The sequence below is a fragment of the Magnolia sinica genome, chromosome 12, assembly GCF_029962835.1.
Source record: "Magnolia sinica isolate HGM2019 chromosome 12, MsV1, whole genome shotgun sequence".
In the NCBI taxonomy this organism is placed as follows: Eukaryota; Viridiplantae; Streptophyta; class Magnoliopsida; order Magnoliales; family Magnoliaceae; genus Magnolia; species Magnolia sinica.
In genome coordinates this window covers 28,283,284-28,298,611 of record NC_080584.1, presented here as the reverse complement: position 1 = coordinate 28,298,611, position 15,328 = coordinate 28,283,284, and the positions used below count along the sequence as shown (strand labels likewise).

The 15,328-nt window shown below is 39.7% G+C and overlaps 1 protein-coding gene across 2 annotated transcripts in view; it reads left to right on the top strand.

Moving 5' to 3' along the window:
- Positions 1–15,328, top strand: part of LOC131221162 (peptide-N(4)-(N-acetyl-beta-glucosaminyl)asparagine amidase) — a 69,730-nt gene that overhangs the window by 29,010 nt on the left and 25,392 nt on the right. For both annotated transcript variants that reach the window (XM_058216326.1, XM_058216325.1), the window contains exons 8-14: positions 219–273; positions 545–631; positions 4,487–4,542; positions 4,648–4,707; positions 4,880–4,967; positions 5,069–5,830; positions 5,940–6,000. In XM_058216326.1, the coding sequence (XP_058072309.1) occupies positions 219–273; positions 545–631; positions 4,487–4,542; positions 4,648–4,707; positions 4,880–4,967; positions 5,069–5,830; positions 5,940–6,000 (1,169 nt within the window). The remainder of the gene's footprint in view (positions 1–218; positions 274–544; positions 632–4,486; positions 4,543–4,647; positions 4,708–4,879; positions 4,968–5,068; positions 5,831–5,939; positions 6,001–15,328) is intronic.

Sequence of the window (15,328 nt, the reverse complement as noted above, 5' to 3'; positions counted from 1 at the left end):
TTTCTTATCTTTTTCGCATGTGTGTCACATGTGGTGCATGGTGTGTGTGGTTTGATTTGGTACGTGCATGCATGCATAGGTTGGTTAAATTTTATCCAGGTTATTACACTTTTTCATTCATTTTCTTCCCATGATCTACATTTATTTGCTGGGTTATTTTTGGTTTTCCAATTACCCTTACCTTGCTCTCATTTGTGTATAACATTTTGCTTCTTCAGGTGCAATAGCTGCTCAATCATCACCCGTTTTCCACGGTTCAATGATCCATTCAAGGTATATAGTACAGGAGAATTTTTGGGCCCTTTATTTATTTATTTATTTAAATGTTTTGTAACCCACGCACTCACACCCCACACACACTCACACTACAGTGGATTTTCACCACAATGGGTACTCAACCCATGACCTCGTGTTGAAACTCTTGTGAGTCTACCACTGAGGCATGAGTAAGGACCCATTTTTTTTGGGCCCTTATTTTGGTATTTTCTTTTTAATATTTGACTGGTTTATTTCTTTAACTAGATTATTTCCGTTCTATGCGCAGCTTCTGGAGACTAGGAGAGGACGTTGTGGAGAGTGGGCCAATTGCTTTACTCTCTATTGTAGATCTTTTGGTTATGAATCTCGTCTGGTTAGTTATTGCCTAAGGGTTTATTAAATTGCTATCTTTACGAAAATTACAAATACTGCTGCTGCTACTGGTACTGGTACTATTGCTGTTTAATATTTTGAGACTTCAGGTTAATTAGAATCTCCTTTGCTTGTGAATTATATTCTGTCTACACATTATGCTGTTCTTGTGGTATGAAGAAAACCATTCACCTACTGGTCCATATCAATGTGGCCAGGTCTTCTGCATGAATCTTGATGCAGTTGGAAGATCTTTTCAAGAATGAGTGTTGATAAATTATACATGCCCTAGCACATCGTGTCCTTGTTCTTTTGTGGCTATTGTGATCCCATTGTTGAAGTCTTGTATTGGCACAGTGGATCCTTGCATAATTTATCACGCCCATTACAACAGTTGTCTAATCTTCAAAATAGTGCATTCATCTTGAGAAAGTTTACAGTTATTCGTGAGTTAGGTTCTGTATGTTTGTTTCATGCAACCCATTAAAGGAACTCCACAAGTGAAGTTGTAGTGTTCCAAAACTCACAAGATATCAAGAAGAACATGGAAGAGAAGATTCATAAATCTTATTAGCACCTGAACTTTGTATCATGAATGGGTCACATTATGTGGTAATAAAAGATGCTAGTGACATGGAAGTGGGTGCCCTTCTTGCTCAAAGGAGTAATCAGAGGGTTACTCATTTGAGGCTTAAGCGTTGAAGTTTGCCTTCAGGCATTTTCCTATTGCTTGGAGCTATATGCATCATGCCTCAAGGAGGGCACCCATGCCCTGAAAATATCTTTAGGAGCTAATTTGCTGTCATTATATAGGGTAGGCAGTCCCTAATCCATATATTTGGAATATTATACTTCTCAAGAAAGTTTTAGGGCTTGTTTGGTAGATGTGGGAAAAAATGCTTTGGGAGGCAATGCGGAGCCCACCCAACAAATTTTTGGAAAGCCCCATGTTTGGAAGAAACTTTACATATCAAACGTGTTTTTTGTAAACTTAAATATGCCATAAGTTTTCTTGAGATTAAAACGAAAACCTGGCCTTTTCTTTTTTTTGAAATTTGTTTTCTTTGAATTCCCACCTGTCACAAGGACAGGAGTTTATTACATGGGTCCTGTGTAACATGAAGCTCTGTGGGGTGGTATTGTTCTCCCTACATTCATGTGACTTCCACTTCGTCCATCGGTTTCACCAGATCATGTTAGGATATGAGCCTAAAAATGAATCAGATCCAAAACTCAAGTGGGCCACAGCACAAAAGTAGTTGGCATTGAATTCCTACCATTGAAACCTTCTTGGGGTGCCCAAAAGTTTTGGGTCAGGCTGATATTTGTATTTTCCCTTCATCCTGGCGGGAATAGCATTAGTGAACTGGCTTGATGGCATGTAAACATCATGGTGGACCCTAGGAAGGTTTAAATGGTGGACATTTCCATTCCACTGTTCCTCTAGTGGGGCCCATTTGAGTCTTAGATCTGCCTGAATTTCAGTCTCATGTCCTACCATGATATGGTGAAACTGATGGATGGAGTGGGTATCATACAAACATCATGGTGGGCCCCACAATTTTTTGTGTGACATGGGCTAAAGTTGGAATCTTCTTTAGCTGTGACAGCCGGAAACATATGATTGGCAGAATTTTCAGATTATCTTGCATTTTGTCACTTATTGTTCAAAAACTTGAGATGCGTCAGCCCACCCATATGGTTTATATGGAATCAAAACAATTCAAATAATTTACTACATAATTTCCACCATAAATACTAAGTATAATCCTGATCCAAAATTTAGGTCGGACGCACCATAAGAAAAAATTAGGATGGGATGCTCACCATTAGTTTTGTGTAGGACCCGCCGTAGTGTTTTTATGCCATTCAATCCATTCATTTGATGCGCTTCATCTAGATGAAAGAATTAGCCCAAAATCACAGTATTACAGCACGCAGGTGGGCCATATGACATGAATTTAGAGGTTTTAGGTATAATTTTATGGGGTGGCCCACCTGAGTGTTGAATTAGTCTGATTTTTGGATCAAGGCCAAACAAGTTGTGGTCTACCTAGTGGATGACATGGATTTCATGCATGCTAAGTCGTTTACGCCACATTAATGAGAGTAACTCAGTAGGTACCCAAGTGTTTTCCTATTTACTATACCAGAGAGTTCTTATTAATGATATCGGCCATCCATCATGTGAGGCCCACCTTTGATAACAATCTCTTTTGGTGGTTTCTTTGATTAGATGCTCCTAATATTCTGATCAATGGCCAAAAAAAGGACAGTCCATATTGACTAGAACAAAGTTTTGATTAGTGATATGAACCGTCCATCATGTGGGTATGAGCATGACCTTTGATTGCTTGTCTCTTTCAAATTCACTTTGATTTGATGGTCGTAACCATCCGATCATGCCTAGGAAAATGAACGATCCGACTTGATTATAATAGAAGTCCAATAATTACTTTGGGTTGCCCATGAAGTCGGGGTCTACTCAGTGTTTGAATTATCTCTGATATTATCTTTATCTCCAGCTCAATGATACCGATAACACCGGTAGCAATACCGATAACATCGGTAGCAATACCGATAACGTTGGTAGTATAGAAATTCTAGGTATTAGCAATGTATCGCTAAGTATCGCCAACGTATCAATATCGCTAATGTAATCACCAATATTTTCAAGTATGTAATTTCTAGGTGTCGCTTGTATAGCCAATGCATCAATATTGCCAATGTATCACCAATATTTTCGACTATGTAAATTCTAGGTAATGCTTGTATCATAAGTGTATTGCTGATATTTCGATAATATCGCCAACGTATTGATATCATCAAAATTTTGTTTATTAGAAATTTTTTTATTTCATTTTCATTTCATGGGCACATGGTCGTATGTAGTGTTCAACTTGTTATTGATAATACTGATAATATCTCGATATTATTGATATTGTAACATGCGTGATATTGAGACCATAAATTTTTGTTTCCTTTACAATTGTTGATGCTTTCTTGGTGAAACATCATGTGTTGTTGATATTTTACAATATCAATGGATGTTTGTATGGAAGGTTGGATGGCTAAATAAGTTGGTTTGGATGTTTGGACTGATTTCTTGCAATAACACATGTTTTAAGGCCCCATTAAATGGAAACTTATTATGTATGCATTCTTTTTGCAATTTTTTTTTAATTTCTAAAAATGCAGATATGTACATTTTAATCTCTTAAAATTTCATTAAAAATTCCACCGTTTTCCCCATGTTTCCTCGCATTTCCATTATCACCAATATTATCGGCGATATTGATATTGTTTCCGTATCCCTGGCCAGCGAAACTTGTAGCGATACTGATACTTTGAACACTGGGTCTACTCTTGATTGTCATCATGTTGTATTATTTCATATAAAATAATTTTTCCAAACACTAACGTCCAGACAACATTGTAAGAAAAATAGATAAAATTGATTGTGTCATCCAAATGATATTTGCATATAAAATTTGATTTCTAGAGCTATGTTTGAAATTTTGATTTCCGCAGAAAATATGCTTCAAAATTTTTTATTTTATTTATTTATGTATTTATTTTTTACTTTTTTCAAGATGTAGAGTGGCTACCAAGCAGGACCTTAACCTTTACTTCATTTAAAGTATAGTTATTTTAGATGCAAAGTTCTATTTCGTTATCCAACATTGTTCTTTCCAATTATCTTCCTTGTCTGCATTATATTAATTGATGAAAAGAAGAGATGTGATAGAAATTCCAAAGAAATTGCCATTACCAAAATGGTTCATGGTGGAAGAATCTATGAGGTATAAGGTCGAACATGTGTTCCTTGTTTACTTAACCCACGCTTCATTTCCAGATCTTGGATTTCACTGATCATGTATGGACAGAATGTTTTTCAGAATATTTAGGAAGGTAATGCTTCATTTTCTGGCTGCCTGATTTACTCATTGATGCTGAGTTTTCTATGTGATCATGCTAATGTCGAAAGCATGATGCTTTACTTTTATGAAAATGTAGATGGATGCATCTTGATCCATGTGAAGGAATATATGACCGTCCATTGTTATATGAAACAGGGTATCTTCTTTTACCATATCTTTAATTGTTCTTGTGCTCAATATATATTCAAATATTACTAGCAGACTTCTTGTTGTTTTCATAATTGTGTCTTTTATAGGGTTACTAGTTACTTCCGTGTTTCAGTCAATTTCTTTTATTTTTTACTTTTTACATAACATTTTTCTTGCAGCTGGAACAAGAATCTGACTTACGTAATTGGTATTGCAAAAGATGGAGTTCATGATGTCACTCGACGTTACACAAGGAAATGGCAGGAGGTAAATATGATCATTTGTTCCATTTTAGTACATGCGCCTAAACTTCTTTGAACTTTCATTCTGAATAAATATTTCTTTGCTGCTTATGTTATGTATTTCAGGTTCTATCTAGACGGAATATTACGACAGAGCCTATTGCCTCTGCTGTTCTTTTTGACATTACAAATGAATGTCGGAAAACCCTTAATTCTCAAGCAATTTCAAAACTTGAAGATCGTGACAGGAAAGAAGCAAAAGAACTTGATAGAGGACTCCTTTTTCAAGATGCTGCTTTGATATCATTACCAGGAAGACAAAGTGGGGCCAAGGAATGGCGCATAGCAAGAAGTGAACTGGGTACCAATGACAGTGATTCTTTGAGTTGTTCTTCGTGCCCAGTCCGTATTTGTGTAGATGACCATGTTACAAAGATCTATGATGCCTTCTCTCATCTCTTGTCTCAATTAGTTAGTAGTGGTATTTCCAAAGACATAACTCTAGAAATGTTAGAGATGCTCAAAAGGATGCTGGTCGATCTCCAGAAAATCTCTTTTAAAGTGCGCAGAGCTACTATAGATTCAAATTCTAATGCCTCATTCTTCTCCAAGCATCAAGTTATGCCCTATGTAGATAGGTTACTTTCTGCTCTTTCCCTGAAGAGGGCATCGGAGACAGATGGAAGGGTGGACATTTGTTTGGCTGGTGATCCTGTCAAAACTTCTTTAGCTTTGCCTGTGGCATTAGATGCCCTTGACAATGCCATTTTTAATCTTAACAATATTAAAAGCTTCAGTAGAGAATCCCTCTTTCTACCACTATTGAAGTTCAACAGAATATCTTCAGGCTCAGTCCTTGCAAGTGGTGAAGAGCTTCCTTTCGGAATTGTAAGTTGCATTTTGTAGAGGCTTCTTTTATGAATTTCATGTCGAACAATCGGTGTGAGTTGCATGAAATGTCTTTCTATAACACTAAATGTTTACCATTAATTTTCAGGCTACATCAGCATTTGATGGTATTCATATTTCTAAATGGGAAGAGCCAAATGGTGGCAAAGGTGAAGAATACTGAAATGAAATTCCTTGTATTAGAGTTACTATTCGTACAATGTTTGTATGTTACAATCATTCTTTGTACAATGGATTTGAAGGGTGGAAGTTTTGGTACCTAATGTGAAATCATGATATGGCACTACAGATAGGGCTAGCACTGGATTGGACCAACCTACTATTAAGTCCCTTGATATACATTAATACACCATCCTCTAATGGCTTGAGCTTTTAGAACAAGTGGTTGTTTGAGATGGTATCAAAGTGGAAGGTCTTGTGTTCAAATCCCGAGAGCAACAATTATGCCTTTGATGCAGGACAATTAGCCACTTACTCTAAAAGCTCAAACTGATAGAGCATGGCAAATCAGTCCCTTTATCTTATAGCCTAGGCCTCACATCCCATGGGTTAGGACTTCGGCCGAACCCCTCTTGTGGGCCTCACTTCACACGAGCCAGCCAGTTCAAGATCGAACTGATAAAGCATGGCGAATCAATCCCTTTATCTCATAGCCTAGGCCCCACATCCCATGGGTTAGGACTTCAGCCGAACCCCCCTCGTGGGCCCCACTTCACATGGGTTCCACTTCACGCGAGCCACCCGCTTCACATAGGTAGGGCCCGCCTCACATGAGCCACCCACCTCACACGGGCCACCCGCCTCGAGTGTGCCCCTATATCACATAGGCTACCCCACTTGAGCCTGGTGTGAAAATGCTCCTGCATTAGCCTCCCTAATAATATATTCTCCCACGAGTGGGCGTTTATGGTGTAAGTTGTGAGTGTCCCTCCATCCTTGCCCAATATGTTCCCGTGCGGAGTTCCACCCTGCAAGTGTGGGGTATTGTCAAGTCCCTTGATATACATTGATACACCATCCTTTGACGGCTTGAACTTTTAGAACAAGTGGTTGTTTGAAAATGTTGGAATATTAAGTTAGTAGTGTCATTACTGTAAATATGACATTAGTGGGCTTATTTGCAAATATTGTATAAAGTGGGCTGTTATGATGTAATAAAGGAAAAAACCCTACCTACATATTGAATAAGATAATAGAGTGATCCCACACTCTCTCTCTTTCTCCAAACTCTCTCTCTCACATTTTTCTCCCATCTCTCTCACATTCATCCTCTTTGGTTCTTTCATTCTTCATAGTATTAGAGCCTTGATTGATCCAACCTGTGCAAGACCAATATACATCAGATTCTCCTCATTAAGACATCAAATCTAGGTAAAAAGGAGAAGTTCTACACAGAAATTGAGGAAGCCATGTGTTGACGTCGGTAATCCACCGTTCGTATGGATAAGTTTTCTCCAAAATCTCTACCACCTGGTACAGACTCATGTAAGAGGATTTATGACTTTTTCTGGAATTTTTTTTGAAGAATAATATTTTTTATGGATATTTCTTTTATGAGTCTACTGCTAATTTTTGGAAATCACTCAATGACACTTACGGAACGGTCTCCAATAAGCCTCGCATCTTCCAGCTGAATACAGAGTTGTATTCTCTCATATAGGAGAACCTGTCCTTTACTAAGTATTTTTGGGCCTTGAAGAGTTGGTGGGAAGAATTGAGTCATTTGCAGACCCTCGGTGAACTCCCGGACACTCACAGTGCTGAAATTGTGAAGAATCAGGAGGATGAAGCCAAGACATAAATTCCTAGCGGGATTGAATAATGAGTACAAGGCATTGAGGACTAAGCTTGTCGCCACAACTCATTTTCCTATGCTCCAGATAACATATTCTATAGTCCATTTGAAGGAAGCCCGCTAGCGAGTTATGTCAGCTCCAACCTTGATATAGGAGAGGAATGCCTTTACCTCTACTACTGTTCCACTTGGCGATATGAGTGGTGGTTCAGATACTCGAGGTGGGTTCTCATCTAGAGGACGTGATAGAGGTAGGAGGAGATTTTTCTGTACCTATGGCAATCGTTTAGGACATTCCTAGGAACGATGTTTCAAGCTACATGGCCTCCCTACTACCCACGTGGTAGCTTTTGATGATACTGGACATACTTCTGATATTTGTGCCATTCCTCCTACCGACTCCTCTCATATGGAGTCTATTATTATGACTAGGACATGTGATAGAGCTTCAGCATCTCAGATCCCTTTAACCTCATTCGGCCACACCTAGGTCTATCTCATCACAGTCATCTATCTCTTCCTTTGTTGCTACGATAGGTACTGCACTTCTTGCCTCCTCCACTCCTACCACTTGGATTATAGATTCTGGGGCATCCGATCATATTGGTATGAACAATTGTCTTTTTCCTTCGAACACTTCTTCTTATAGTCATTCAGTTCGTCTTGCTGATGGGATTTCTACCCCATGTAAATTTGTTGGCTTAGTTTCAGTTTCTCCTACCCTCACCTTATTTGATGTTTTGTACATTAGTTCAATGCAAATTTGATATCTGTTAGTTGTCTTACCAGCATATTAAATTGCAGTATGACTTTATTTGCATCTCATAGTGTTTTCCAGGACTTGAGGATGAAGATGATTATTGGTGCAGGGTATGAGCGTAGTGGTCTCTACTTCTTGCGATAGGGAGAGGTTGCTACTGCTAGTGCTTCCGCTACATCTCGTTCATTTGTTTCTCAGTTATGCAGTTTAGAGTCCAATAAAGCATCTGCTGCCATTTGGCATGCAAGACTGGGTCATGCGTCCGTTAGAACTTTACAATCTCTTGTTCCTCAATTTAATAAAATTAGTGGTGCTTACTTTAAATGTGAAATGTGTCAGTTGAGTAAACATGTTAGAAGTTCATTTCCTATTGTTGAGCATCGCTTTGATAAAATGTTTGCATTGATACATTATGATATCTGGGGACATAGTCCTGTTTCATCTTTGGATGGTTTTTCTTACTTTGTTACGTTTATTGATGATATCTTTCGTGTGACTTGGGTGTATTTGATGCGTTGCCATGATGAACTGTTTAACTTATTTCGATCATTTCATCAAAGGATCCAGACCCAGTATGATTGTGCCATTTAGAACCTTTGTTCTGATAATGGTGGTGGGTATACTTCAAATAACTTCAAATCATATCTCCAAGAGCATAGCATTCGGCATCAACTTTCTTGTGCCTACACTATGCAACAAAATGGATTGGCAGAGCGCAAGAATCACCATCTTCTTGATGTTACTTGCTCTCTTTTGATAGGAATGAAGGTCCCTAAGTAATGCGGGGGCATTTTCACACCGGGCTCGAGCGGGGTGGCATGTGAGATGCAGGGGCACACTCAGGGTGGGCAACCTATGTGAGGCAGGTGGCTCGTGAGAGGCGGGCCCCACCCGTGTGACTCGGGGCTCGTGTGAGGTGGTACCCATGTGATTTGGGGCCCAAGAGGGGTTCGACCGAGGGCCTAATCCATGCGACGTGGGGCCTGGGCAATGAGATAAAGGGATTAATTCGCCATACTCTAACAGTTCGAGCTTTTAGAGCAAGTGGTTAATTGTCCTGCATCAAATTGGTATCAGAGCGGGAGGTCTCGTGTTCGAGACTCCTCATCGGGGGTGATTAATGCAGGGGGCATTTTCACTCCGGGCTCAAGTGGGGTGGCCTGCGAGATGCAGGGGCACACTCTGGATGGGCGGCCTGTGTGAGGCAGGTGGCTTGTGAGATGCAGGTCCCACCCGTGTGACTCCGGTGGCTCGTGTGAGGCGGTATCCATGTGATTTGGGGCCCACGAAGGGGGTTCGACCGAGGGCCTAACCCATGAGACGTGGGGCCTGGGCAATGAGATAAATGGATTAATTCGCCATATTCTAACAGTTCGAGCTTTTAGAGCAAGTGGTTAATTGTCCTGCATCACTAAGTCATATTGGTCTGCAACTTTGTTAACATTGTGTTATTTGATTAATCGAATGCCTACTTGTGTCCTCAAGGGAGATATTCCAATACGTGCATAGAAAATTACTTGTCCTTTGTTTGTTATCACTCCTAAAGTGTTTGGTTGTGTCTATTTTGTGCATTCATTAGGTCCCTCTAAGGACAAATTTGCTAATCCATCTATTAAACGTATTTTCATTCGATATTCTCTTCAACATAACGGCTATAGGTGTTATGATCCATCTATAAGGAAATATTATGTCTATGGATGTGACCTTCTTTGAAGATCGTCCATTCTACTTTTCTTCGTCCGAACATGCTAATGCAGTCGAGACAAATCATTTTTTGTCGCAGCCATCTATTGATACTTCTCCTTCTGCATCTCCCTCGACACCCAGTGGCTCCTCACATACCCAGTGGCTCTTCTAATTTTGTCTCTTATGAGTCTATTTCACCATCATATCGTGCGTTCTTGGCCGCCATTTCATCTTCCACTATTCCTAAGTCAGTGCTTGAGGCTCTTTTAGTTCCTGCTTTGAAGCAAGCAATGAAAGTAGAAATGGTTGTTCTTCATAGAAATGACACTTGGGATCTTGTTCCATTACCTCCAGGTAAGAGTACAGTTGGGTGCAAATGGGTGTTCTCCATAAAGTATCGGGCTGATGGATCTATTTAGTGCTTCAAAGCTCGTCTGGTGGATTGAAGGCTACACACATAATTTTAGGGTTGATTATAATGAAACCTTCTCAGTTGTGGCAAAGTTGAATTTGGTCCGCTTGATTATTTCCTTGGCCGCCAATCTTGATTGGCCTCTGTTTTAGCTAGTATTAAAAATGGCTTCCTTCATAGCAATCTGGCAGAAGAAGTGTATATGGATCTACCCCTAGTTTTCAGCTTAAGGGGGATTCTGGGAAGGTGTGTAAGCTAAAAAAGGCTCTTTAATCTTTATGGCCTTAAGCAATCTCCCAGAGCTTGGTTTGCTAGATTTAGTGCTGCTATTCTCTCCTTCGGCTTCAAAAGATGTCAGGTAGATCATACAGTCTTCATTCATACCCGACAAGAAGGCAAAGAACTATTATACTTGTCTATGTGGATGACATTGTTATGACTGGGTATGACTTGGAGTTTATTGATCAAGCACAAGTTGAGCAAAGAATTTGAGATCAAAGATCTGGGTCCATTGCGATACTTTCTAGGGATTGAAGTTACCTGTTCATCTAAAAGCATCTTCATATCCCAAAGAAAGTATACTTTTGATATGCGGAGTGAGACTCGGAAATTAGGTGCTCGTCTAGCTTTATCTCCTACAAACCAGAAGCACTTGTTGCATACATCTGAAGGTGAGAGTTTGACAGATTCAGGTGGAGATTAGTTGGAAAACTGATCTACTTGACGATTACAACACCGGACATTGCTCAAGCTGTAAGTATTGCCAGTCGATTCATGTACTTGCCAAAGGTTCCTCATCTGCATGTTGTACATCACATATTGAGATACCTGAAGTCATGCCCAGGACGTGATATTCTTTATATGAATCATGGAAATGTTACTATTGTTGGCTATTCTGATGCTGACTGGGCATGATGCTCAACGGACAAAAAGTCTACTTCTAGCTATTGCACATTTGTTAGTGGCAACTTGGTTACATGGAGAAGTAAAAAACAAGTAGTCGTATCTCAATCCAGTGCAGAAGTAGAGTATAGAGCTGTGGCTCATGGGGCTTGTGAACTCTTGTGGTTGAGATCCATTATCATGGAACTGGGTTTCCCTATCACCTCAATTATTCCTCTCTATTGTGACAATCAGGCTACCATCCATATTGCGTCTGATTCATTCTTTCATGAGCGGACTAAACACATTGAGGTTGATATGCATTTCCTTCGAGAGAAAATATCCTCTGGATTACTGGCCACTTCTTTTGTCAAATCTACAGGACAACTGACAGACATGTTTACAAGGGCTCTCAGCCCTCCCATGTTACAAGAAATCTCTGGCAAGTTGGGTATGACAGACATTCATACACCAACTTGAGGGGGGAGTGTTGGAATATTCAGTTAGTATGGTCATTTATGTAAATATGATATTAGGGCTTATTTGCAAATATTGTATAAAGTGGGCTCTTGTGATGTTATAAAAGAAAAAAACCTACATACATATTGAATAAGATAATAGAGAGATCCCATGTTTTCTCTCTCTCCAAACCTTCTCTCACATTTTTCTCCCATCTTTCTCACATTCCTCCTCTTTGGTTCTTTCATTCTTCATGTACAGGCCAACGAAATGGACTTACTGAAAAGCGGGGTTTAGGCTATATTTTTTTATGATTCTGGTAGGGTTGAGTCTCCAAAAATTTGCCCTTCCAAGTGATATGGTTGGTCTTGGCTGGCATTGACCTGACCTGATCCATCTATATGTTATTCATCACCACTGCTACAACCATCATCATTGTTTAGCATCAGCTTTCTGCCAGTAATTCACAGTTGGCTCTGTCTATATATATCTTGTTTATATTAAATAAAGTGAACAATATAAATCAATAAGTATGTGCTTGCTTCAGCATCAAAGATACATTGTTAGTTTTGAAATGTTTCAGATTTGAGTCTTTCTCATTGTAACTAGTTTTTTTTTTTTTTTCTAGCATTGGGTCATGTAGGATCACGGGTTAGGCTCAGAACTGAAAATTGGTCCAGTTTATGGCATGTTTGGTTGCCCAAACAGTTTATGGCAATGGTATCAATGTTTGGTAGGATCCGGATAGTCTTATCTAGATAGTATCACTATGTATGGTTTGTCAACCATTTTTTGGCACTAATTCCAATAAAATTGGAGATTGTCTCCAAAAGGTAGCCTCTTATCCAGATAGTGCAATCTCTACAAACTAGTAGAAACATATATCCTGCTATGTTGCCAATAACAAATACCATTGCCATTAAAGTACACCAGCTCAATGTACAATTTGTGCAACATGTGTCCCATCCATCTTCAAGGGCGCCATGTGTCACCATCAATTGTCAATCTCCCCACATGTGCAACATGTGCCCCATCCATCTTCAAGGGCGCCATGTGCCACCATCAATTGTCAATCTCCTGATGGGGACATCATGTGCACACGCACACGCATGCCGCGCCCCCCCCCCAAACACACACACACACACACGTACGCAAGGAGAGGGAGGGCCCCACCGTTGATCTGGCTCGATGACGACGTCCAGGGAGGGCCTCCTAGTTAGAAGACGGAGTTTTAGTTCAAGAGAGTGGGCCCGATAGCCAAGTAAAACCCATCACGGGATCTCATGATCGTGGCCCACTAGTCGGATTGATTGCATGTTTTAGGTTTTGATTATTTATGTTATTTAGAATATCATTAACGATTTAGATTTCTTTGATTAGCTTTTATTTTGGTTTACTTAATCGCCAAGTAATAGGTTGCGCACATAGCGTGAGTTTTGGGTTTAGGGTTTTCCTATAAATAGGCACCCCTTGTAGTTCTTTGGATTCATTGAAGTTTAATTAAAAATTCCTGCAAGTTTTTTTCTACGCTTCGAGTTTCTGAGTTGTGAAAAAATTCAAGTGGGTGTGAAGCCCTCCCTTTTCGAAAGGCAAACTACCGTGGTGCAAAGCCACATCTATCCCCATCTGCCCCTACCTTCTTCCATCCATATCTCTTACCTTCTACAATCATTCTTGCTTTGAATCCACCAGTTTTTGCAGCCGTTCTTATCCCTACAGCCAGTTTACAGAATCTGGCCCAGCAGGAGGGCAGAAACTTCAACGGAGCACTGCGCACAGACTGTATGTCAAATCGCCACGAAACTTGGAGGTTTTGAGACCTCCCCTGGCCGACCAGGGCCAAGGAGGCTGTTTGGGGAATCAAGCTCCGCTCGCACGTGCGGCTAGGCTCGTGCGCACGTGCGCCTGGCCCTGCCGCTGTCCGCACGCATGGACTTTCTTCGGTTCAGGTTTTCCTCCTTATTTTTCCTCTTTTCATACCTATTTTCATAAACCCTAACCCTAGATTGCATTTTCCTTAATTTATTTGCCACTTTTCTCACCCTAGGGCTCCTTGAATTAAAATTGGTGAATTCCTTAGATTAGGGACTGGTTACTATGCATGTGTGGATGATTTCTATTTCCCTTTGGGCATCGTTTGGTCCATAATTTTATTGATCCAGTCCTAGACTGTGTAGGCCTGGACTAGCACAGATTCTCCTTGCTCGAATGTTTGAGCTTTTGTGTGGGATGTGGAATTATTATGCTATTGTTCCTGAATTAATATGATTTAAGCTTGAAATCTTGCATATCATATTTAAATTTCATGTCCTGCATCAATAGATAGGATGGATGGGATGGTTGGATTAATTTCTTACGACAACACATGCTTTTAGGCCCCCATTAAATGAAAACTTACCATGTATGCTGCTGCTTCTTTTTTTTTTTTTTTTTTAAATTCCTAAATATGCAAATGTGTATTTTAGCATCTCTTGAAATTTCACTAAAAAATCCCACTCTTTTCCCCATGTTTCTCCAATGTTTCCCCGCATTTCTAGTTATCGGCAATATTATCAGCGATATCAATATTGTTTCCATATCCCTGGGTAGCGAAACTTGTAGGGATACCATTACTTCAAACGCTACCTACATCTTTGACTTCATTAGAATGCCATCTTTGACAACATCATCCTAATTCTTTGACTTCATTAGAATGCCACCTTTGACATCATATCCGACATCGCTTACTTTATGAGAATGCCATCTTTGACATCATCAGCATCAGCATCAAATCATCATCATCCTCGTCATTGTCATTGTCATCATCATGAACAACATATGTGCACTGAGGCATCAATTATATTCTTTTAAAAAAATCTTGTCAATGAATTTTTCCATCATTAAGGAATTCTGATTTTATTCCTTAGAACCCATCTTTTAGACAAAGCATCTCAGTACTAGCAGGAAGTATTATACTTGACATGAAATTAAATATACACAATGCATACTCTAGCAGGCTTTGTTTGAACTCATAAATTCTGTGTACACCCTATGTCCCTATCACTATCATTTGTTTGGCTTCAAACCCTTGGAAATGGTTGTGAAACTTTCTCCCTATCAATCCTCAGATGTAACTGAAAACAAGGTGGGGCTGGTGAGCAAGGTTCAAAGTATCATTTTAAAAAAATGATACATATCGCCCTATACGTACTAGTAATTTCTGTGAACGATATGAATGTATCAGCCCATATCGGCCCAAAACAGCCTGATACAGGGTGGTGATACAAGGCTATACGGAACCGTATTGCTGGTGAGTGATACGCTACCAATGCACCAATTTTGAGCCTTGCTAGTGAGCGACCCCAATAAGGGCCTTCCATTGTGCAAAAGCAATGTAGATCATTAGATCTAGGAAAGGTTAAATCAAGTAAATGAATAAAAAGATTTCCACTCAAGTTCGACCCATAACATATAAAGATGAAAACCTAAGGCCTTCAAAAAAAA